This window comes from Lepisosteus oculatus, chromosome 7 (assembly GCF_040954835.1).
Source record: "Lepisosteus oculatus isolate fLepOcu1 chromosome 7, fLepOcu1.hap2, whole genome shotgun sequence".
Classification (NCBI taxonomy): Eukaryota; Metazoa; Chordata; class Actinopteri; order Semionotiformes; family Lepisosteidae; genus Lepisosteus; species Lepisosteus oculatus.
In genome coordinates this window covers 56431691-56455725 of record NC_090702.1, presented here as the reverse complement: position 1 = coordinate 56455725, position 24035 = coordinate 56431691, and the positions used below count along the sequence as shown (strand labels likewise).

The window sequence follows — 24035 nt, the reverse complement described above, 5'->3', positions numbered from 1 at the left end:
TTGATGATGGCATACCAGAACGTGCATACTGAAGAATGAGGAGATAAGAGAGATGCCCAGGAAGTGGGATAATAATAGCATTTTCTTTTTTTTCTTATGTTTTTTGCAAACTATGCAGTTTAGAGGCTTAATTAATTGGCAGGTGTTGCTTTTTCATCATTTGTTTAGAATATGTCATAGTAACTCTTTGTGTTTTAAGGTATAAAGGACCATCTTCAGCTACTTATTCTTTAAGTCTGGTGGTCGCAAGCCGGACTTCCATATGCATATGAATAAAGGGACTTCTGCATCACAGACACCTGAACTTTGTCATTTGTTTGACACTACAATTTGGCGCTGCGAGCAGGGTACTCCCAGCTGAGGGGACTCTGACAGAGGGGTGGAGAGAAAAAATTAGGCAGCCGCTTCTAAAAAGAGGTAAGGACTCCTCTTTTCTAAAAAGTCCCTTTTCCTCTCCATGTCGCTGTCGAGGGTTTTTCTGAAGCTGAAGCGAGTACAAAAGAAAAATGAGTTTATGATGTATGTGTTTGTAGACGCCTGTTTTGTGAAGGTGGGGTAGAAAAAGAGGGATTGCTGAAGGAATAGCGTCTCACCCTGCCCGTGCGGAAAAATCCAGGTGTTGTATCCTGGTCGCGTGTTGTATCCCGATACGCGGAAAAATCCGGGTGTTGTATCCTGGTCGGGTGTTGTATCCTGATACGCGGAAAAATCCGGGTGTTGTATCCTGGTACACGACGGCAATACGGCTGAGGGTAGTAACTCGAACTGTACTCGCAGAAGAGCCGAGGGTGGTAACTCGATTCAAGTGTGTTATTAAAGCCAGGATTTGGAACCTGGTCCGTGTTCCCGAATTGTGATAGTTCGTCAGTTTGTCTCGACTGGGGGATTCCGCGGGGTCGCGGGGGAGACGAGAAAATGGTTTGGTGTGAAGAAAAATTAGTGGAGGTGTCTGACTGGGTGTCAGAAAAGAAAGAAAGAGATTAGATTACTGCAAAGTGAAACTTAAAAAGAAATATGGACTCTCAGACGGAATTTAGTCTGAACAGGAATGTAGTAAAGTGTACGAACATTGGGATAAGAATAAACAGAGAAGGGTTTTATTTTAGAGGAATATTTGAGAATTCAACAGAATATCACAGAGAAAGCTTAAAGCAATGGCTGAACGTAACAAAGTTATATATGCAGAAAAAGAAAAAGCAAAAGAAGAAATAGAACGCCTTAAGAAAGAACGTGGGAGAAGGGTGGGAATTAGTGTGGAGATTCTTGAAAGAGCGTTACCCACCGAAAACTGATTGGAGAAAAGGAACAGCATTTCAGCAAAGGAAGTGAGGATGTTTCAGATTTTACAGAAAGGTTTATAGCTTTATGGATAGAATACTCAGGGTTAGCAGATGAAAAGGAAGTGAATGAAGATACTTCCACAGTAATAAAACAAATTTACTTGAGTGGGTTAAAACCTGATGTTGCCAAGAATGAACAACTATGCTTTCCTGATATTACTTAGGACGGAGACAGATTTGATTTAATAACTCGCATGTATGCATGTATGCAGAAGGGCGAGCGCTGCGAATGGGAGGTAAAAGGAGCCGCCAGTTTGTCACAATTATACCTATTATTGTTGTTATTATTATACCAATTTAATATTATGCCAAGATATAAGACCCCTTCAAGAAAATAATGAGGACTGGGATAAATCTCCTGATCGGGCATATCCAGATGGGGGGTGTGTTAACTAGCCCTGGGGGAGAGGGGCGCAAAACCCCAAAGGCAAAACTACTAATAAGCTGGTGTGCAGTTACTAAAAAAAGGGTGTTTTTTGGAGAAATTGTAAGAAAGAGGCTTGATTTCACATTTAAAGAACATGTCAGAAGCTGTAACGTGAAATAATAGATTTAATCTAGTAAGCCCCTTTGTAGCTTATCAAGTTTATCTCAGTATTTATATGCAAGTGAAATAATCTTACAGTGTGCAGTAACTGGGGGACACGGGAGCACAGCTGTCCTGTTTTTAGACTTAAACAGCATAAAGAGTTTTCTAATGGGTAACAGGGGGCTACAGTGGTGATTTGTGGGCAGCGTTCTGGCGCACTATGGCTGCCGTCGCATCTTCCAGGTGGGGCTGCACACTGGTGGTGGTGGAGGGGATCCCCATTACCTGTAAAGCGCTTTGAGTGGAGTGTCCAGAAAAGCGCTATATAAGTGTAAGCAATTATTATTATTATTATTATTATTATTATTATTATTATTATTATTATTATTATTATTATTATTATTATTACAGGAGAAGGGGGTGTTGTAAGAATAAGGTTCTGGATCCCGAGATGAAGTCAAACAGATGAGTTTATTGCATGCAAGGAACAATAAAGCCGAAGTCTTGTTTCCCGCAAGAAACAAGAAAACCTAAGTATTGTTCGATGTGCCGGTACAAACTTTTAGGTTGTATAGTCCTTCCTTGCTGCTTCGGACGTCATTCGGTGTTATGGTAAGGGTGGGGGGGGGTGTCATGGTATTTGGCCAGTTAAGAGACCCTGGCCAAATGGTCAGTTTAAGATTACGCCCCCAGGGGGTTCCTAGCTTGCATCTGGAATCCTTATCAGTTAACCCCCTTTCCTGCCATAAACCCCTGTTGCTTAGAAGTCTAATTTTCAGGCAGAACTGACTTAAGTTAACCCTTTTTACATCTTGTCTCTTACTTCAGGTGGCAAGGGTTGTGTTTAAAGCAGATAAAAGCTGTCACAGTTTGCTTGGGAAAAGATGTACAGTTTCAACTACTGATGTGGGTGGGGGGACACCCCAGACCTATTGGGCTGGGATGCCCTGCAGCATTTATAAGGAATTCCTGTATGAAATAGCATTTATGTGAACTACCTCAATAGAGCTATGTGATATTGTGATTGTTTTACCTAATGAGGGAATCCATAAGGCCAGGCTACTCCAAGGATTAGATCTTCAGACGGAAAAAAGCCAACTACATGATAAAGCCAGGGTGAATTCCTTCTCAGACAGATCATCTGTATGTAATCTGTCTGTAAGTGAAAGAAATGGGTTGTGAGCCATTGTGCTGGTGCAGGAGCATGGAGATAGACATCGTCTGGTGGGTTATTATTATTCAGGACCCCTCGATGCGGTGGCCAAGGGGCCGTGTTTATGTGTTGTGCAGGCTACTTGCCTGGCTGTATAAACTGTGAATAATCTGGTGTAAAACCAGCAGATCGAATGAAAAGATTGAAACTTGTACAAAGATTGAAACTTGTAAATATGCTAAATGGAAAATTGTAGCGATGTATATAGACTGTATATATACATTTGGTGTATGCCACAATTTTGGATGGCGGTGGAGGAATAGGGATTTCCTCAACACGGCAGGGACTCCAGTTAAGAATGCTGGGTTTGTCTCCGAACTGTTAGAAGCTTTGCAGCTACTGACTGAAGTAGCTGTGGTAAAGTGTAAGTCACATAATAAAGAAATGTTTCCACTAACTCGAGGGAACAACTTTGCAGATGTAGCTGTCGGGTGAGCAGTACTTGTAGAGCTGGAGTCAGAGACCCCTGTGAGACCTCTGTTAGTGAAAAGGGGACAGCTACAGGACAGTCAGGCTGAGGCCTCTAAAGCAGAGAAAAGGACATGGTTAGAAAAGAATGTGGGGCTGCATGATGATGGGGTGTGGTGCTGACAGCACACCAGACGCCCTGCATGCCCTCACAGCCTAATGCCCTTTGTAGCTCGACAAAGGCTCTCTGTCGGACACCCAGGTGTGAGTCAAATGGTGTGCCGGTTACCCAAAACTGGGTGGGGACCTGGTTTGAAGCAGTAACCACTTATGTGTTATCTTGACGTGATGCTTATCAAAGGAACTCAACTACAGTTCAGGTGCGGGTGCAACAGTTCAAAAGGCCTGAGGAACCTTTCATGCACTGGCAAATTGACGATTGTAAAGGGAAACCTGGGCTCTTATAATCTGTTTACCCAGTGGGTTGCTGCCTCTGCCTCGGTGTCTAGCAAACACTTGATGACGGAGATAAGCCCTCAGTGGGCACTGCCCTGCCGCTTGTATTATGATCAAGGGACGCACTACACAGGGAAGGTGTGTCAGGCTGTGGCTGCGTTGTTGGGGTGATGGACTGGGATCACCCTCAGTCTGCTGGAACAGTGGAATGAAGGAGCAGAACTCTGAAAGATCGACTAGACAACAGACTGAAGGAACACCATGGGTAGATGCTCTGCCTATGTAGCCTGCGGGCTGGATCAAACAGATCTGTGTAAAAGAGCCTGTTTGATATCATCATGGGCCAACCAACGAAACTTCCTGGAGGACCAAATCTGGCTAATGGATCATTGAATTTGCTAATTCTCTATTGTAGTATTGTAGTTTGTTAATTGAAGTGGTGCATGGGGCTGGTGAACAGGTGCTGGACGTTTGGGCCCCTCCAGCAGAGGGAAGACACGACCTGATACCTGGCGAGTGGGTGTGGGTGAGGAAGATGTACCCTGCCAGATGTTGCAACCCCACTGGGGAGGGACCATATCAAGTGCAACTAACTAACGACTCTGCCATCTGAGTGACAGGATGAGATCGCTGGATCAACGCGTTGCACTGCCACTGAGCCACTGCACCAGAGACTGAGTGAACATTGATTATTATGTTGTTACTGTTTCTGTGTCTGTTGAGCTTCCTGAGGGGGGCCGACAGTGTGCCTGTTAAGTGTAAGGAGCTTTACTTTGATAAATGGGGATATGGAATCCATACTTTATCAATCAGCCACAAATAATAATCAGAGCTCATGTTGGGATTGTATTGCTATAAAAGATGCTCATGGGAGTAATCCCCTTTGATAGAGGTGATTATTTAGGTTTATTGGCATGGGTAAATAGTTCTGCTTTTAGTCTGAGTGTAGCTTAAATGTATTGGAATGGAACGAACCATACGCTTCCTGCTATAATCACAGTTCTAGACCATCCTCTATTAAGGTGACAGACAGCTGTTTAGGTGAGCAAAGACTAAGCAGTACTTGTATTCCAGACAATTATGAGCACATTAATGACTTAGCACAGCACATTTATGATGAAGAACAATAAAAATATATCATAATTATAATCCAGATGATTGGGGCATTGGTGCGTGGCTACAGTCTGTGCTGGGAACATGGGGAGGGTCTCTGGTTCAATACATATTTGTGGGTCTGGTATTATTCATAATGATCATATTGTTAATATCCTGCTTGAACAACATGTGGACTAGAGTTGCTGCTTCTGTGCTAATTGTACGCCATGAAGGGAACACAGGGGTCAAGAATGACTTCCTGGGAAAGGTTTCTACATCTCTTATCTAGAAGTAGAACATAATTGGTAGAACAATAATGTTCTAAGGGAGGACTGAAGAATGAGGAGATAAGAGAGATGCCCAGGAAGTGGGATAATAATATCATTTTCATGTTTTTGTATGTTTTTGCAAACTATGCAGTCTAGTGGCTTGACGTAGGTTTTGTGCTCAAATGTATATAAAGATGCTGCCTGTCCTTGGTCAGTAAGATAAGGGGCATGTATTTGGTAAGCTCAGAATATGAAAAGAACCAACTGTTGTCTAGTCTGCAACTTAGATATAATTAATTGGCAGGTGTTGCTGTTTTATCATTTGTTTAGAATATGTCGTTGTAACTCTTTGTGTTTTAAGGTATAAAGGACCATCTTCAGCTACTTATTCTTTAAGTCTGGTGGTCGCAAGCTGGACTTCCATATGCATATGAATAAAGGGACTTCTGCTTCACAGACACCTGACCTTTGTCATTTGTTTGACACTACAGTACCAAACTTACAAGAGTAATAGAATATATTTGTCAATTTTTCTGCTGTGATACAATTAGTTGATCATTCACTCAGGATTTACAGTACATAAATGAAGTAAAACGTGCATCGATTCTAACATTTGTTGTCAACTCATAGGTTATTTCAGGCTCATATAATCTCATTTATGTTCTCATGTACACATAAATGTGCATTTAGTATCATGAACCAAAGTTTATCAAATGTATTTGGAATAATATTTTAACTCTTGAGAATTGTAATGTGTATATAGAAGTTTTACACTCAACCATCCGTTGGCCAAGCGTTCATGATGAGTTCAAACTTCACACTGAAGTGGGATGGGCTGTGTTGCCCCAGATCTGATTTCTTCAGCTGCTTGCTCTGTGTGTCAGAGAGAGAAAAGAGAGCTTTTGCTTTGCGTTGCTTAGTACACCTTTCCAAGTAAGCCAGTGTCACGTACTTGGGTCTATAGCCACAAGTGAGTGAAACTCGGTTTGTCCTGGCTGTAGCTTTTTACTGAATATGATCGAACGTTTATAATATCAAGAAAATTTCATCATTCAGGCAAAAAATACACTTGGTTTGCGAAACAATTTTTTTTTCTGTTGCCGAGAGAATCTTGGGCAACATCCTGCTCTTGACCGGCTCACTCTCTCAGCCTGTCGTCTGGGGATAAAGGTATAGTCCTGACTCCAGCTGCATGGTTAGGTGGAGAGAAGAGAAGCCAGTAAGCTAACCAATTAAATGAGTTGAGTACTTCTGTATTAAGTAGTAAATCACAGGTGTGATTGGCTAGAGGGTTATCAGGTATAATCTTGATAATACACCTTTGCAGGTCCCTCATTGGTCGATTATCCTTTGGGTGACGGACAGTGACCTCTGACCCCTTGTCTTGGGAACTGGTCTGAGAAGAGTCACGCTGCACCATGTTTCATGAGGGAGGTTCGGAATGAACACAGCTTTACTAAGCCCTCTTATCGGAGGGGCTCCTTTTAGTTCCATTCCTAGGCTTTTACACAGAGGCCCACGATGCTTGGTCAAGGAGAGCGAAGAGGAGGGAGCAAAACTTTGAAATGAGTTGCTGGTTGATTGGTTAGGATGTCATCGGATGTGATGTTGACGTCCACCCAGGCGGTTCCTTGTTGGTGATGAGTGGTGACCTTTGACCCCCTTATCTTGAGCGCCAGACTGAGATGAGTCACGCTGCACCATTTTTCAGTAGGGAGGTTCAGAACCTGCACAGCTTTACAGTGTCTTACCCACTGTTCATCAGAGGGGCCCCTTTCAGCTGCATTCCTGGTGTTTAACACAGAGGCCCAAGCCGCTTTGTGAGAGCGACAGAAAGATTATTAATTCTTGATAACACTCAATTCTTCGTGTAATAAAATGTCTTGCTGCTACAGCGTTATGAGCACAAGATACTCTTTGACTCATATCTGCCTCGAATAATTCCTGTCTTTGTGATCCCTATCTGGAATCAGCCATTTGTATTGAGATAGATCAATTACATGCTATTACTCTTCTTAGTTTGCTGCATGTTTTGCTGTGACATTAATAATATATATTAATAATATATTTGTATATTTCAAGTCCATGTACAGATATTTCTATTTATTTTTCTCTGAATTGATTCCTAATAGCCATAAAGCACTCTCGCTCCAGTTTTTAATAGCCCAGTTAAATGTAGCCATCACATCCCTACAGCGCACACTTGGCTTATGGGTATGAGTGTGTTTTTCAGAGGAGAAGACAACCACTGGATCTGCAAACCCTGGAACTTAGCTCGTGGCCTGGACACTCACATCACAGATAACCTGAATTACATCATCCGACAAAGGGAAAGCACCCCAAAGGTAACGTCATTTCCATAAGAACTGGTGCAAGTCAAGAGAGGCTGTTTGGCCCACGTGGCCCTGGCAGGAAATCAGCCTACTGGCATCCCTCCGCCCTGCAGGCATGCGAGCAGTGATGCACCCAGCTCCAGCCAGCCGGAGTTCTAGTCCAGATCAGGGCTCGCGGTCTCCGCGTGACTTCGGTTTGCTTCGATTTCAACCCCAGTGGATTATTGTAATGCCCTGCATGCTAGCGGCTGTGCTCAGATCCTGTGAAATCTGTCATAATAATTAATAATCGCCTACAGTTATATAGCGCTTTTCTGGACACTCCACTCAAAGCGCTTTACAGGTAATGGGGATCCCCTCCTCCGCCACCACCAGTGTGCAGCCTCACCTGGATGATGCACCAGTTTGCTCCCACACACCAGCTCTCAGTGGGGAGGAGAACAGAGTAATAAAGCCAGTTCAGAGATGGGGAGTATTAGGAGGCCATGACTGGTAAAGGCCAGGGGGAAATTTGGCCAGGACACCGGGGTTACACCCCTACTCTTTTCGAGAAACACCCTGGGATTTTTAATGACCACAGAGAGTCAGGACCTATGTGCACAAGTTGCAGCAACAGGAACAATAAAAAGCACAGGACCTATGTGCACAAGTTGCAGCAACAGGAACAATAAAAAGCACTATTTCAGTGAGAAGGGTGAGCCTGTTTAGTCGAGCAAACCAGATGTGAATTAATTTTTCGAGCCTTGATACAATTCACAACAGAGTCTTAACAGATTTTAAATCGTCAGGCATTTTCTTGACGGCAAAGGTCTCGCGGTGGATGCTGCAGTGCGTCCATTAATTTCTGGAGCAACCTCTCTAATTCGTGCAACTACACCGCTGTGTCGGCTTGTCATCACCGTCTGTACAAACTCCGACACATTTTATCCAGTTGAAGCCATTCTCTTTGATAAATTCATTCTGAAGCTGAGATATGTGCTCTCCTGTAGTTCCTGTGGGTAGCGGCTTACAGAACAGAAAGTCCTCATGGGACGTGCCCTCAAACTCGTATCTAACGCAAACGAGCCAACTGTTTGAATCGACAACATGTACAGACTCATCAAATTGCAGTGAAAAGCATCTGCTCATCTTAACGCGCTCTATCAGCGTAGTTTTGATATCATCCGCCATATCAATAATTCTGTGAATGACCGTGTCTTTCAGAGGGGGCAGCAGGTCGAGCTGTTTAGCAGCTTTTTCCCACACATAATACGTGTCAGCTCTTTTGCCAACGGTAAATAAGGTTCTTCAAAAATAGTGTGGGGCTTACCTGCTTTAGCAATCTGCAAGCTCGCATTTTTCCCTGTTTCCATTTCAGGAGTCCGTCTCAGAAGTTAAAAAGTTTTTATTTAATGTGCATGGTAGCGAAACACAAGAGACGCTCGGTGTATTTTTCTCAAATTAACCTAGAACAGTTCTTAAATATGTTTTCTGTTATCTATCACGCTTTCCTGTGCTCACAAGATCGCCAGCGTTCGTAGTACACATTTCTATGTTTTCCTGTGCTTACAAGATTGGCTGTGTTCCAAAATCTCGCACATTCTCCTCCCTCCCTATTTGCTGGAGATACGTTTTTTTTAATACAATTGGTCACTTACGTTCGTAGGTCGCATTCCTATTGAATGGACACACTTGGTTAAACAAATATTTATTACAATGACAATACACTACACACAACAAAACATACAACACACAAGTTACTTGTATGTACAGTACAGACAAGGCATTTCAGAGGCCTAACATTGTAATCACCCAGAAAAACCCCAGACTTCTATTAAGTATGAAAATCTTACATAATGCATACAGAGGATAATAATGCATAAGAACAAGTAATAGGTTTATTCTATGCTGAAAAGAGAAGAGAGAAAACACAACGTTTCGACTGTGGAGCCTTCAGGTGTGAGAAAGGCAGGGCAGACAGCAAAGATTAAATAGCACAAGAGAACAAAAGCTGGGAGAGGGGAGGAGGCAGGAGGGGCAGAGAGGCAGAGAGGCCACTCAGGAAGTGCAAAGTGGAGAGGGGTGAAGAAAAGTGTGAAGTCAAAACCTGCATGAAAATGGTCTATATTCTGCATGAGAATTCATGAGAATAGTCTAAACAGCATTCTTTTGCATAGGATATATAGGAACAAGTAATAGGTTTATTCCCTGCTGAAAAGAGAAGAAAACACAACGTTTAGGCCTTCTTCACACTTGCTTCCAAGGCTTCCACGCCTGCAGAAGGCTCCACGGCCGAAACGTTGTGTTTTCTTTCTTCTCTTTTCAGCAGGGAATAAACCTATTACTTGTTCCTTTGCAGCCTCCGCATGCTGACGCAGCTCCCCACCTGAACTACATAATGCATAAGAGATAATCTGCTTTTTAAATTAATGCAATGCAAATCTGTCTCTGCACCTCAGATGCCAAATAATAAATTCTACCCTTTCTAAAAATGCATCCTAAGCAAGGAAGACGTCTCTAACCGAGGTATCTTTTACACAGGAAACCCAAGAATAACCAGCTCTCTCTCACATGGTTCACATACCTGGCTCCAATCTGGTTTTGTTTGGATGTTTATGAAGTAGGGGCTCTCGCCTGGAGCAAGCTGCAAGTTCAATCTCCTCTCTTCTTGTCCTCCATCCTTCTTCCTCTCTGCCCTCTTAGTGCGATCTTATAGTGTGTGTTTCTGCACTGCTCATTAGCAATCATTAACCCACAACTTACCCAGGCATGCCAAGGTCAACTTTACCTTGGTTTCCGATCAAGGGACCCCCACATCCCAGCAAACATCCTCTCTGCTTTGATGCTGGAAGTGTTTACTCTGCCAAGTGTCACAAACTTTATCTGAAATCTAAGATACACTTCTCAGTCTCCTCAAGCTGTAACATGCACTCAATTGTCCAGTTAAAAGCCTTGGGAATAAATGCTCCATATGTTTACAGTATAGGTAAATGTTTTATGGTAGGTCTTTGTTGTAAATGTCTGTAGATTTTATTTTTATTTTTTGTTTCGGCAACACTGATTGTACTCATCGGTCATGTCAATAAAACATCTCGAATTGAATTGAATAAAAGATAACTTGGCTCTATTCCATTTAAATCTAGGTAGTCTAAAGCGCTGCCAGGAAGGACGCAGCTCGGATACCTGTGCAGGGGCAGGCCATGTGCTGCTGTTTTCATTGTGTTTGTTCAGGTTGCCAAACCAGGCAGCCACAGCGACTGTCAGGACAGACTCGGTGAAGGCCCTGTCCTTCTGTTGCTCACGTGGGGAGTTTGCTCACAGGCGGGGCGCCGCCCTGGGGGTCTGGGGAAAGGAGCTGTGGGGCGCGGATGCCCTGGGTGGGGTGCCCGCCGGCGAAGACCCCGGGACTGATGAGCCGTTTCATTCTCCTGACCAGGTCGTGTGCAAGTACCTGGAGAGCCCCGTGCTGTTCGAGAGAGAGGACGTCGGGCTGGTCAAGTTCGACATCCGATACATCGTCCTCCTGCGGTCCGTGAGGCCTCTGCAGCTGTACGCCTACGACGTCTTCTGGCTGCGCTTCTCCAACAGGTATGGGAGCGCAGCGCGGCCGGCTTGCTGCTGGGGCTCAGCCACCCCCCCGGAGCCTGAGCTGCTCGGGTGTCAGTATGTCCGGAGCCCAGCCGGAATGAGCGGGCCCCCCAAGGAAAACCAGGTGGCTTCTGTGAGTGACGTGGGTGGTCCAGTAGGTGGCGCTCTTCCCTCTGAGCCAGGATTTAACTCAAAACCTTTGAGACTCAAAACCTTCTTCTTCAGAAAAGCCTTTACTTAACTGGTTCCATTCTTCACCCTTCTGCTCTTCTTAATACCATCTTCCACGGTCTCCTCTATTATTATTGTTGTAATTATAATTGTGTCCTATCTTGTGAAATTTTCTTATTGTTGTAGTCTTCTTATTTATTGTTATTGTCATCCTGTAAAGCGCTTTGAGAAGCCACCTTTAAAGGCGCTATATAAAATAAAGTTTATTATTATTATTATTATTATTATTTCTAATCCAGTGCCCCAGCCTGTGCCTGGGCCCACTGTCCGATAGAGCATGACGTCCAGACTGCTTGGTCATTGAAAATCGCTTGGCACTGTTTATAAGCACAGAGGTGTTATCCCAGGTGTTCTCGCTGAACTGCACTCTGGATTTGAGCAGTCTGTCCTCCCCCTTAATTCAGCTGGTGAGGCAGTTTCTCTCTGCTGTGCCCTGGGGCTGCGCTTCAGGGGAGGGTGATATCGTGTCCCCTCCTGTATGGGAAGTACTTTCAGATCCTTCAAGTGCCAAAAGTGCCGTATAAATGTTGTGAAAAGTTATTAATTCATGGCTCATTACTCACTAACTGGTTTTGATTTGTCTCTTCTCCTTCTCGCTCGGAAGATTACTTCTTGCTTGAATTGAAATTTTAACCCTCAGTAGGTCGTTCTGTATGAACGATATGAAAAAGAAACCATCTGAATGCAGTTTGGAGATGGGCGTCTCGCTGAACAGCCTGACAGGTAAAGACAGATGATATGGGCTCTGTGTGAAAAACAATCTTGAGAGATGACAAGAGAGACCCCCTGATAGACGTAAGAGTTCCAAACCTTATTTGAAACATGGAATTTGTACTCTGTTTATCTGATATACAATAAAATTGTCTGTAGAGCTCGGAGACGTTAGAGAAGTTAGAATTGTCACGGATCATCAGATTATAAGGAGCCCTCAGTAAGGACTCCTGCAACAGTTTGGGATGAGGAAGTAATTATATTGTCATAGAATCTCTTTAGTTTGTGTTTTGGTTTCTCTCTGCTGTACCACAGCCTGACCTCGTGAAAGCCCGGTGTGGCCTGGTGCCCGCGATATACAGTACATGCCACATTAGCCTTGCTCACCTTACCTCTCCTAACTCCCTGCAGCTCACTCTTCTCCCTGAGTGCTTTGTCACACTGTCATTTTTCCCGATACATTTTTTCCTGAAGCTGCTGCCTGTGTAGGAAAATTAATAAAGACTGGGTATATTCAGAATTACAAGGACTTAAACAACACAAAAGGAGTAAGTGTGAACAACGTTTTATACATACAAGGTCATCGGTACTTCTAGTCACTGCTAGGTTACACAGAAGATATAGAAATAAGGTTCCAAGTGTTAAGATTGCTATGCTGTTATACAAAAGAAATATAAAAACAATCCTTCAACAGTCCAAACCAACAGTGTCTAGACACCCAGAACTGGGTGATGGCCAGTTTGTGTTGATTTCTCTCTCATACCCACTTCCTCAAGAGCGCTTAGGTCATCACAAACCACAGAAGAGATTTTCTCTATTATTGTGTGAATCAGGACACAGGAGGCTAGTGATGCAGTGATGCTTGGTTGTGCAGCTGCTGACTTGCCAATAAACCATGCATGTTGATGAGAATGAGCCCTCCGCGACTGCACACAGCTTGCATCACCAGTGGGAATTACTGTGGGCTGTTTCTTTCTTTCCAGGAGTTCACATCGTAAAGCCCAGCGAGACAGTTCCAGTCTTTGATTTCAGCATCTGTGTTATTGTTAAAAAAAGTTATTACAAACATTTTGAAAATAAGAATCAAAATACACTAAAAGGTATGATAACGGACAAGAACGTTGAGGAAAAAAACATCTGTTCACGCTGTCATAGTTTTTGCACCAGTAAAATGGGGTCTAGCTTTACATTTGGGGTGGAAATAGTTTTTTCTGTTGGAATGAGGTGTTGTAAGTTTTTCACTGCCTGGATTTCTATAGCTGTGTAGCATCTACAGATTTGTGTGTCTGGCAACCCAAAACAAAGGGTTTTCTCATGAATACCGAATGACAGTGTTGAATGCAGAAGGTCTAAATTCAGGCACTTGGAAACCAAATGGACTTCCCCTGTTTGCACAGGGATCTGCTCTCCTTGAGCTTTTTTATTTATTTTAAAATCTTACTTTACAAACAAAGAACATTTACAAAATCCAAATTAGCCACCCAATTCAGATGCACAGGTCCATTTTCTTTATTCGCAAAAAAAATGAATATTTCCCAATTATGATTCATTTCAGTATGGTGTCTTCATTGGCTTCTGCCAGCTGTTTTGCAATGCGCTCAGCCCCTTCTCTAGCCTTTTTCTCCTCTGCCTCAATCCTCCTCTCTTCCTCTGCAATCTGCTTCAGGTAGTCATATCTCATCTTTCCAGAGATTATCCCAACAAGCAAGGCTGACCACCTGGTTGTCTTTATCAGCGGTGACACTTGTACCGGCGGCACCATCTTGCTGGTCTCCAGCTGCTAAAGCCTAGAGCTGGGGTTCTTAACCTGGGGGTCACGACCCAGGGGAGTCAACAGGCAGCAGAGACAGAATCAGCCAAAGGTTAAGGACTTGTATGCAGGTTCGGGTTGGTTACACATCAAAGGACAATAACGGAGGTAAACAGTTAACTATTATATACACCTGCAGGGTTAAGACTATTACACTATCAGGATGACTTAGTGGTCACACTGCGAGCCCACCGACCATCTCCTCGCTACATTGTAGCACCCAGCAAGGCCGCTACATTAATTTCTGTTGGGTGGGCCACGATTGCATTTCTATTTGTGAAACTTTTTTCTTCTGTGCAAGGGAGCCGTGATTAGCCAGGCAAGGGAGCGTTTTTTTTATAGGTGGCACTGGAAGAGTGAGAGCTAAAGGCAATGTGGAGAAACACACAGCAGAAAACTCCGAACTGAAAAAAACAAAGAAAATGAGAAAGTACGTCAAAAGGTACCTGAAGTACGGATTTATACAGACAAGTGATAGAGAGGATGCACGACCGCTGTGTGCGGTTTGTGGCGAAGTGTTGGCTAAGGAAAGCCTCAAGCCCTCCAAAACTGCTACGCCACTTACAGACCAGACACTCGACCCTGCAGTGTAAACCTGTTGAGTTTTTTTAACAAAAGCTAAGAGGCCAACAATCTACCCTCCAAAAAGCCACCACTGTGAACCAGAAGGCACTTCAGGCATCTTTCGTCATAGCTAACGGGATTGCCAAAACTGGGAAGCCAAACGTTAGGTGAGACTTTTTCTTACAGTGCGCTAAGGAAACGGTTTCAATCGTGAGGGAAAAGTGCTGCAGAGCAGCTAGACACCAGTATAAAATGACACCGTGTCTTACCGCGTAGGGCGTATGGCAAGAGACGCAGAACAGCAGGCGATCGCTAAGATAAAATCTAGTGTGCATTTTTCTTTACAACTTGACAAAACCACTGATGTCTCCGGAGATCCACAAATGCTTGTTTATGCCGGATTTGTTGAAGAGGGAGAAATTAATGAGGATTTTTTGTTCTGTCGTCCTCTTCCCGAGCGTGCCACTGGCGACGAACCTTTTCGTTTTCCTGAACTCATACTGTACGTACGAGAGCATGAAATTGACTGGAACAAGTGTGTGGGACTCTGCTCAGGCGGGGCACCAGCTGTGACTGGCAAACACAGTGGGCCGGTCACGAAAGTACAGGCTGTTGCTCCGCTCGCTTTGCAGATGCACTGTATGATTCATAGACAAGGACTCGCTGCTAAGAAAATGCCCCCCGAACTCAAACAAGTAATGGATGAAGCTGTTCGTACTGTAAATTCCATCAAGGCCAGTGCAAGAAGCGCACGACTTTTATTCCAAAAGTTAAGGACTGGTGAGGCAGCATTTTGCTACTACACGCCCAAACTGTGGAATAGTATTCCTAAAAATATTACAGAGACTGGCTCTGTGGATGTATTTAAACGGCAGCTCAAAACTTATTTTTGTTAATCTTGCTTTTACTTGATTTTTCTTATATAATTTCAGTGCTATTTGTACTGTTTGTGCATGGTTCTTTTAATTTGTTATTGTTGCTTATTTTAAGTTTAAAGTTTTTTTAACTTTTTTTTTTTAACAAGCACTCTGAGTTGCAAAAATAGTATGAAAGGTGCTATATAAAAAAACATTTTTTTATTATTATTATTAAGTGAGTAGGCTTACAATTTATGCAACATGATGATTTTTAAATGTGTGTGTGTGTGTGGAGGGGGGCGGGGGGGGTCGCGAGATATTTATAACCCCAAAAAAGGGTCACACTCTCCAAAAGGTTAAGAGCCCCTGTCCTAGAGAGATGGGGATGGGAGTGCTGAGGTTGCGCCCTCAGCTCCTGGTCTCCCCAGCACGGCCTCCTCTCACTTGTCACCAGCCTGCCGAGAGACGGCAGGGGCGCCACAGTACCCATTAGTCCTGCTCGGTCCTGTTCTTGGTTTGCAACCTCCTGTTCGAACGTGTCCGTGTTTCAGTCGCAATCCAGAGCTTCAGTAAAATGTTGGACAGGGCAGCATGCAGGCTGAAAAGTAGAAAGGAAAGCAAAACGTGTTCTTCAGCATCTGGCTTTTTCTTTTCACTTTTCGCTTTTCTTCCTTGAGTTTTCTTTAACTTCTACCCTGATCTGCTGGTTTGGCAAACCTGAATCTTGAGAGGTAAGAAGAAACTGGGCAGCCTTGTGAAAAGACGCCGGAAGGTCATGAGCGCCGATCTTCCTGCCCTCCCCGCCATCCATCATCCACGTGAAGTAAAATCCATCTGAGACGATCCTTCACACCCCTGTTGTCATGAATTCCAGTCACTGCCATCAGAACAGGGACACCGACTTCCCAACTCCAAAAGCAAGAGATTTAAGTTCTCATTCATACCTGTAGCCATGTCCTTACTTAACACTTGATTTTCTGTGCAAATATGTACACGTATTGTTGTTCTTTCTGTGCAGCGCTACTGCTGTTAAATAGATTAGCCCCCTCGGGGGGTAGTAATGACTCCCTCTCTCGCTGTGGAATTAACATCTGGTTTTCCTTGTTGGAATACAATAAGGGTTATAGCTTGTGCCAGGTTTTTCAAAGACCAGGGATGTGTCCCCACCTAGCAAATGGTCCAGGATGTGTAAGCTGGAAACTTGTGTAGGAAGGTTCATAAATAAGTACGTGTTGCCCCATAGCCATGAAGTCTTTTGATACACAGTTAGATTAATTAATACTTGGGTGTAATGCATTCACATTAGAGGTGAGGTTGATGTGCATGAATGAGTGAAGGTTTTCTTTGCAGTTTGCAGTTCTTTTTTTTTTTTTGAAGGAGTGAGTTGAGAATACAGCTGCCAGATGAGAAACAGTGTCGGTAAGAAACTGCAGTAAGGGCAGGAGAGCAGTCTTGGCAGGACAGTGAAGGGCTTTACTTTAGGGCTGAGAGATAAGCGAATTTTGTACACTGCCAGCACTGTATAAAATCCACCCACTCTCAAGACGTTCGGATCAGGGAAGCAGCTGTGTAGAGCTGGTGCTGATAGGGGTGTCACCCTGGGCCTGCGATGCCAGGTCTGGTCTGATGTGTTTTTTCCAGTCTGTGATTCAGTATTCCAGTACTTCCTACTCCACTCTGTGCTGAACTGTCAGCACCGACTTGTCTGTTTGATATGGTTGGAGCAGAGAGAATTCCACCCTCTGCCTGTAATGGGTTGGTTTGTGCTCTGTTGTCAAGTGTTGAAGCTGGGTGGATTTTGAAGTCTTCACTCAGCTCGCCTCTGGGATTGTGCTAGTTTATGGCCGTTGTCCTTATCTGCAAGTGTCTTGTTCTTTACTTGGGGGCTGTGGGCTGAGAGGAGCAGAGCTTTCACTGCCAGAAGGGAGAATCAGAGACAGATAAATACTCAATAGCAGAAAAGTTTATTGTTGTATGTACAAATACATTAGAATTCTGGTTCGCAGTGATCTCTCTGCAAAAACACAGGACAGAGGACAACCACACATTGTAGTAATAAATGTAATAAACAATTCAGGGATTAGGCATTCATCCCTAAAAGAATTAATAAAATACCATAATTCCTACACTTGGCAAAATCACAGCAGCTGTCAGTCTGTCTGGGGAAAAAACTTTAAGGTTTTCTATGCCCAGAATGTGAACATAGAGTGAGCTTCTCATAAGTAATAAGCCTCTTGAAGAGTAGTGTATGTGAGTGTTCTAAATATTTATAAATGATTACTAATTATTATTGTAATTATTGATTTAGCAGCACTGTGATTCCCTGTTAAAGCTCTTTGAGTCTTAATGTCTAAGGCTTATCAGATCTTATCAGATCAGATCTGATTGAGCCAGGCCCCAGGCTGGGAACAGGTCTCTGCTGCCTTATCTGTTAATTGGGCCTTCCTCTAGTGGAATGTGTCTGACCTGATACTGAGGAAAGCCATCTGATCTACAATGTTTGATCTTGGTGTGAAGTGAAGGGAACCCTGAATGTGTCTTAATGTGTTTTACTAAGGGGGATTGTGGTCAATTTATACATCAGGGAGAGAGATAGTGTCATTTGTTTTAACTGCATTTTCCTGGTTTACTAGTTTTTCACAGTTTCTATAGAACTTTAAATCAATCTTAAATGCAGCTGTCTTTTGGAGTTCTGATATCTTTTACGTTTCTACAGGAAACAAATTTCCCCCTCACAGGAGTGTCTGTGTGAACTTGCCCATAAACCAACTGGCAGCGAAATCAACACTTTATTCTTTCAGCTGGAAGGAACAGCTCTCTCAAGCAGTAGAAGGTTCCCTTCCAAGTGCAGAGTCCAAGCTCATTCCTGCACTCCTCCTAGCAGGGAAAGGAAGGATCAGTTGCATTCGGAATGGCCCTGCTCTTATTGTCTGCGAATGAAGGAACGAACCCCCTGGAGCTCAGCAGGGTTGAGCCTGGTCAGTACCTGGATGGGAGACTCCTGGGAAGCTATGGTTTCTGCTGGAAGAGGTGTTATGGTGGTGTTCCGGGCCGAGCGGTGGCTCTGTGGCTCAGGATCTGAGCCTGTGGCTGGAAGGTTGCCGGTTCAAATCAAAAACTCAAAGCAGAGGAATCCTACTCCGTTGGGCCCCTGAGCAAGGCCCTTCACCCCAACTGCTCCAGGGGCACTGTATGAATGGCTGACCCTGCGCTCTGACCCCCAGCTTCTCTCCCCCCGTCTGTGTGCCTGTGTGTCTTGTGGAGAGCAAGTTGGGGAATGCGAAAAGACAAATTCCCAATGCAATAAATTGTATATGTAAAATATACCAATAAAGTGACCTTATCTTAGTGGGACCAGCGTGGAGAGCACCCTGTGGTCTGTATGGATCCTAATACCCCAGTATAGTGATGAGGACACTATACTGTAGTGGGTGCCGTCTTTTGGATGAGACATTAAACCAAGTTACTGACTCTCAGTGGTCATTAAAGATCCCGGGGCATTGCTCAATAAGAGTAATATAATAATAATAAACTTTATTTTATATAGCACCTTTGCTTCTCAAAGCACTTTACAGAATGACAATAAATAAGAAGAATACAACAATAAATAAGAATACAAAAGATAAGACACAATTACAATATACAGAGGTGACCGTAGATGGTGGTACTAAGAAGAGCAGAGGGGTGAAGAATGGAACCAGTTCAGTAAAGGCTTTTCTGAAGAAGAGGGTTTTGAGTCTGGATTTGAAGGAGTTTAGAGAAGGTGACTCTCTGGTATCCTTGGGGAGAGAGTTCCAGAGCTTGGGAGCATAACAGGAGAAGGCCCTGTCACCCACAGAGGGTAGACGGGCTTGGGGGGACAGACAGGAGACCAGAATTAGAAGAGCGAAGGTTGCGAGGTGGGGAGTAGGGTGATAATAGTTCAGACAGGTACTGAGGTGCTAAGCCATGTAGAGCCTTATAGGTGAGCATGAGGATTTTAAAGTCTGCACGGTATTTGACCGGAAGCCAGTGCAAGGACTCCAGGACCCCAAGAGTAGGGAATTATTCTGGTGTCCGAGCCAAATTTCTCCCCTCGGCCTTTACTGTGGCCTCCAAATTGTCCCCATGCATGATTGGCCTGCACTTGCCCTGCGATGGACTGGCGCCCCCTCCAGGGTGAACCCTGCCTTGTGCTCGTTGTTGCCCGGTAGGCTCCGGCTTCCTGCGACACTGTGTGGTATAAAGAGGTTTGGCAAATGGCAGGACATGAAGGAACGAGGTTGACCGGCTTGGCTGCTGCAGGGAGATCATGCCTCAAGTTGCTTCAGAGACACCCAATCCTGTGGCCGTCAGAAGAATCTTACTCCCTTGGGCTCCTGAGCAAGGCCCTTCACCCCAGCTGCTCCAGGGGTGCTATATAAATGGCTGTCCTGTGTCTCAGAGAGAGCAAGCTGGGGTCTACGAAAAGACAAATTCCTAATGCAAGAAATTATATCTGGCCAATAAAGTGATTTATCTCTCTGTTATCTTATACAGTTGCGCCTTTCTGGCTTAACTCCAGAAAAGGAGCAGTGAAATGAGCACGTTATCGTAATCTTTCCAAACCCGAGGACGCTGTACACAGTAAGAAAGGGAAAGACAGAGAGTGCAGTAAGAAGTAAAAGAAAAATAAATATGAATGCATGTTTATACCGATAGAATGTAAGACAATCAGATGTAGCCGGTAAAAAGGTGAGTTTTGAGTTTTGAATTTAAAAAGAGTCAAAGAATTTGTCTCTTGTAGTGTCTGAAGAAGGGCATTCCACAACACCGGAGCAGCGACAGAAACAGCACAGTCTCAGAAAGTCAGAGATTTCAGTCTGTTTTATCTTATTTTGTCCTGTGAGCAAATGACCAGTCTCAACTGAGTGGAGCGCAGCCTACGAGAGGGAGTGTGAACATGGAGGGGTTCACAGATCTATGATGGAGCCAGATTGTTTAGAGCCTTGAAAGTCAATAACAAGATCTTGTATTGAAGACACAACTTTATAGGCAACCAATGTAGAGCCTTAAGCGTAGGAGTGATGTGCTGCCATGATGTTAGAAGTCTAGAAGTCTAGCAGCAGAGTTTTGGCCATATTCCAACTTGTTGAGAAGAGTGTTAAAGACTCAGAAAAATCAATTGGCCTTGATCTTATAAATGCAAAGTTCAGGAAGATCAAGCTCTGAAACCAATAGCATATTTTCACCACTTTCTGCATCTCAGTTATATTCTGGTTTTTATTTGTTTTTTTTTAGTAATCCCTTGCTGAACCAGATAATCAGTTGAGAAAGAAGGTTTGTTCACTGTCACCAGTGTGCCACAGTGCCCTGACGCCAGTGTCACATGGAAAGAAAAGCGAAATAAATTAATAAAGTGTCAATAAAAGGATGAGGACGTGGTAGTGTTAACAAGAGTAGCCGTTAGAGAAGATTTAATCGCACAACTGAAAACAAAGGTGGAGTCTGTTACAGTCATCGGCAGCAGTCAATCAGAATGAGTTGCTCTTGAACGGTTCAGTGTGATAAAAGCATTTTGCTTGTATGTGCTTGTGGAATTGCTCAAGTCGATTCAGGTCTCGTGGCAGAAGCTGCTGTTACAACGGAAGGTTCTGCCAGACAGCTGACAACTGGTTGTGTTGGAGGGCCTGATGAAATGGGGAGACACTGGGGGTTTGGAGAACCTCTATAGCCAGCTCACTCAAGTGGAGGGCAGGTGACCTTTGACCCCACAGTGCTGACAGAAACACTGTATAATTTGTCATGTCATAACATGGGAGGGGACAGGAAGAGCAGGCGATTCAGCGCATGCAGTTGGTAGTACTGTAAGTAGTTAACTGATCCCAGAATCCTCATCCTGGTGTTTCTTGAAAGAAGTGTCAGGGTATCGGCTTCAACAACATGGGTGGGTACATTGTTCTTTATACCTACAACAAACTAAAATAGTGCCTCCTGTTCTCGGTTTTAAATGCATTTTTACATAGTATTGTTAGGCTTGTCTTCCCTGTTTATTCTGAGCAGTTGACCTATGCTTGTAATTATTCCTAATCGCTGCACGTTTTAAAACTGGATGACTATTCTTTTTTGATCATTGTATAACGTGCTTTCTTCCTCCTCATGTTTTTTTTCTTGTGCCTTCAGCCTCATTACTTCGGAGCCTCCGTTCCCGAAATTGAAAACCTTTGCTTCGACTCCACTTGTACCGTTGCAAATTGTGTTTCAGTGCCCACCACATTGCAGTCACAGTTCCCTCCTAATGGTTTCCTCACCTCTGAGTGCTTCGTGCTGTGTAGGTTATTTAAAAGAATACAGGCATTCCTTCTTGTAGGTGTTCTTGCACGCTGACCAGGAAAGTGGTTGTTTCCCGTGTCTGTCCTTTACATTTCAGCAAGGGACTTCCCTAATGGTCTTTCCCAGACTAAGTGAGGAAATGTTCAATCTCCCATTATAACTAAGTTTCTTCATACATTCCTCAATGCATTTCCTTGTGTTTGTCCTCAGGCCATTCTCTCTGGACAACTTTGATGACTACCAGAAGCATTTCACAGTAATGAACTACGCCGAAGGAGCCCAGCTGAAACAGGTACATTTGAGCCCTGTGGTGGTGGGTACAGCCTTTTGACGCAGCTTAAGGCCGGATCTGGTCACTAAATGAAGTGTGTGCTTAGGCTTTTAATGTTTGGTCCTTGCAGCCTGCAGTTAAACCATGTAGGATTTGTGAGGAAAAATCAAACTGGTAGTGTTTTGTGATTAACCTGCCAGGCAGAGCCGAGCTGAGTTTAGGGTAGCACCGAGGGTCTGTGTGTCTAGTCCAGTCTGCGACGTGTACTGTGCCCCTTTTTTGGTTCAGTCATATTTCTCAAAAAGTCCCACCCCATTAACCAATGGTGTTCATGTAAGGAAGTTCCTACCTCGGGGTCTCAGTTTATAGTTTTTACGCGAGGGCGTTTTTGCACCTTTTTAAATTTCCTTCCTGGGGGGACTAGTTAGCAGTCATGCGTTGTGTAGCCCCACACACCTACACATACTCATGGTCGTAATTATCATGTGAATGCTGGGGGTACACCCAAAATCCACAAATGGTAGAAAATGACACGTCGTACTCCTGAAGACTCTGGGAGTCATTGCAGTGTGGAGAGTCTGGCTAGGGCTGTTGTGGTCAAGGGGAGCCGTGTTCCAGTGTCCAGCTGGCCTGAGCAGTGTGCTGACGCAGTGCACCAACCTGCCAGGGTGGAGCTTACTGGACAGATGCCAGTATTCCAAGTCTGTTGATGGTTTTAATTGCATTCTAACATGTAGAGACGTTGTCTAAGTGTGCTTTGGCCGTACGGTTGATAAGACTGTTGGTAACCAGGTTTGGAGAAGCTGTTTGAAGAGGCTCATTCTCCTAGAAAATGCAGCAGCTCAGTAGTGTTTTTGCAGGAAAGCAGGGAGTCAGGACTCCGAGTGTCGATTGATCACTCAGGAGAATCACAAGGAAAGAGAGAGCTTCCACTTGTCCTCACACTCTGCCAGCTCATTTAGTTTAGGGACCGTTAGACCCCTCTTGGAAAATCACACGGCTCTGGTATATCAAGCTGCAGATTATTGCAGTAAAGAAAGGAGAACAGACACAGTCAGAAGCTTGCCTCTCACTTGCTTTCTCAAGGACAGCAACAGGCTTTTATGTTTGGAGATGAGCAACATTTCCGTGCAAAACATACATATTTATAATTGGTCAGTAACAGTTTGTTGCCATATACAGTACAAAAACAGACAGTTAAGACGGTTTAACTGTGGTCAACCTTGGCAGTCACCCAAAGTCCCTGTTTCCACTTTATGTAGCTAAATCAGACACAAGCCGTTCGTAAGACCATGGCTGGGACAATTGGCAGTTTTGTGAAATAAAATCATAACAAGAATGAACGCTGCTTTCAGCACAAAGATAATTTCAATGCCAATATGGCCTTTTTTATATTCAAATATGTAGAGCGGATGAGCCTCTACATGCATACTCAATTCCAAGTATTTCTAATATGTTTTTTTTTTCTATTAGCATCCTCTGCAAACTAGCATTCCTCTATTAACACAAGATGAACATAAATCACTATATTCCAGGTCTGTCAGGCAGGTCCCACAGATGATATCTAGATGATGTTTTGTACAAACTAATCATATAGGATACTAATCTCACGGTTTTCCTGCAGCAAGTACATGTTCATAACTAAGCAAGCAAGAGATAATTCCAATATTGTCCTTCACGTGTAAGTGATTCCTCGGCAGGCATCTCTTCACTGTAGTAGAGACCCTGAAGACATTGCATTTTGTATCGGTGTCTATAGTGAAGTCCTAACTTTTTACTAGAACTGTTAGAAATTGAAACATTAAGTTGTGAGACATTTTTTATGACCACTAGGAATCAATGGAAAAAAGAAAAAGCAATATTGACACATGGATTCAAAGTGCGCAATGCGATATTTACTAACACAACTACACAACATTTAAAAGAAACCAGCAAGAGTAAGAGGATAGGTGAATCAGTCAGCCTGGATATCAATGGCTGATCATTCACTCAAATAAATGTCATGAGCTGACCTTTATCAGATGTTTTGGGAATAACAGTTTATCTCTCAGGATTTGTAATGTGAATGGTGAAGTGTTCCATATGCCTGA

At 43.8% G+C, this 24035-nt stretch overlaps 2 protein-coding genes across 2 annotated transcripts in view; one reads left to right on the top strand and one right to left on the bottom strand.

Moving 5' to 3' along the window:
• The window catches only part of ttll12 (tubulin tyrosine ligase-like family, member 12), a 52447-nt gene that overhangs the window by 22463 nt on the left and 5949 nt on the right, over positions 1-24035 (top strand). The window contains exons 9-11 of the mRNA XM_006633101.3: positions 7544-7655; positions 11059-11210; positions 21885-21966. Coding sequence (XP_006633164.2) covers positions 7544-7655; positions 11059-11210; positions 21885-21966 — 346 coding nt within the window. The remainder of the gene's footprint in view (positions 1-7543; positions 7656-11058; positions 11211-21884; positions 21967-24035) is intronic.
• LOC138240842 (ATP synthase subunit e, mitochondrial-like) lies at positions 13646-13938 on the bottom strand. The gene has a single exon (XM_069192884.1). The coding sequence runs from the start codon at positions 13912-13914 to the stop codon at positions 13699-13701; it is 216 nt and encodes a 71-aa protein (XP_069048985.1). The 5' UTR covers positions 13915-13938; the 3' UTR covers positions 13646-13698.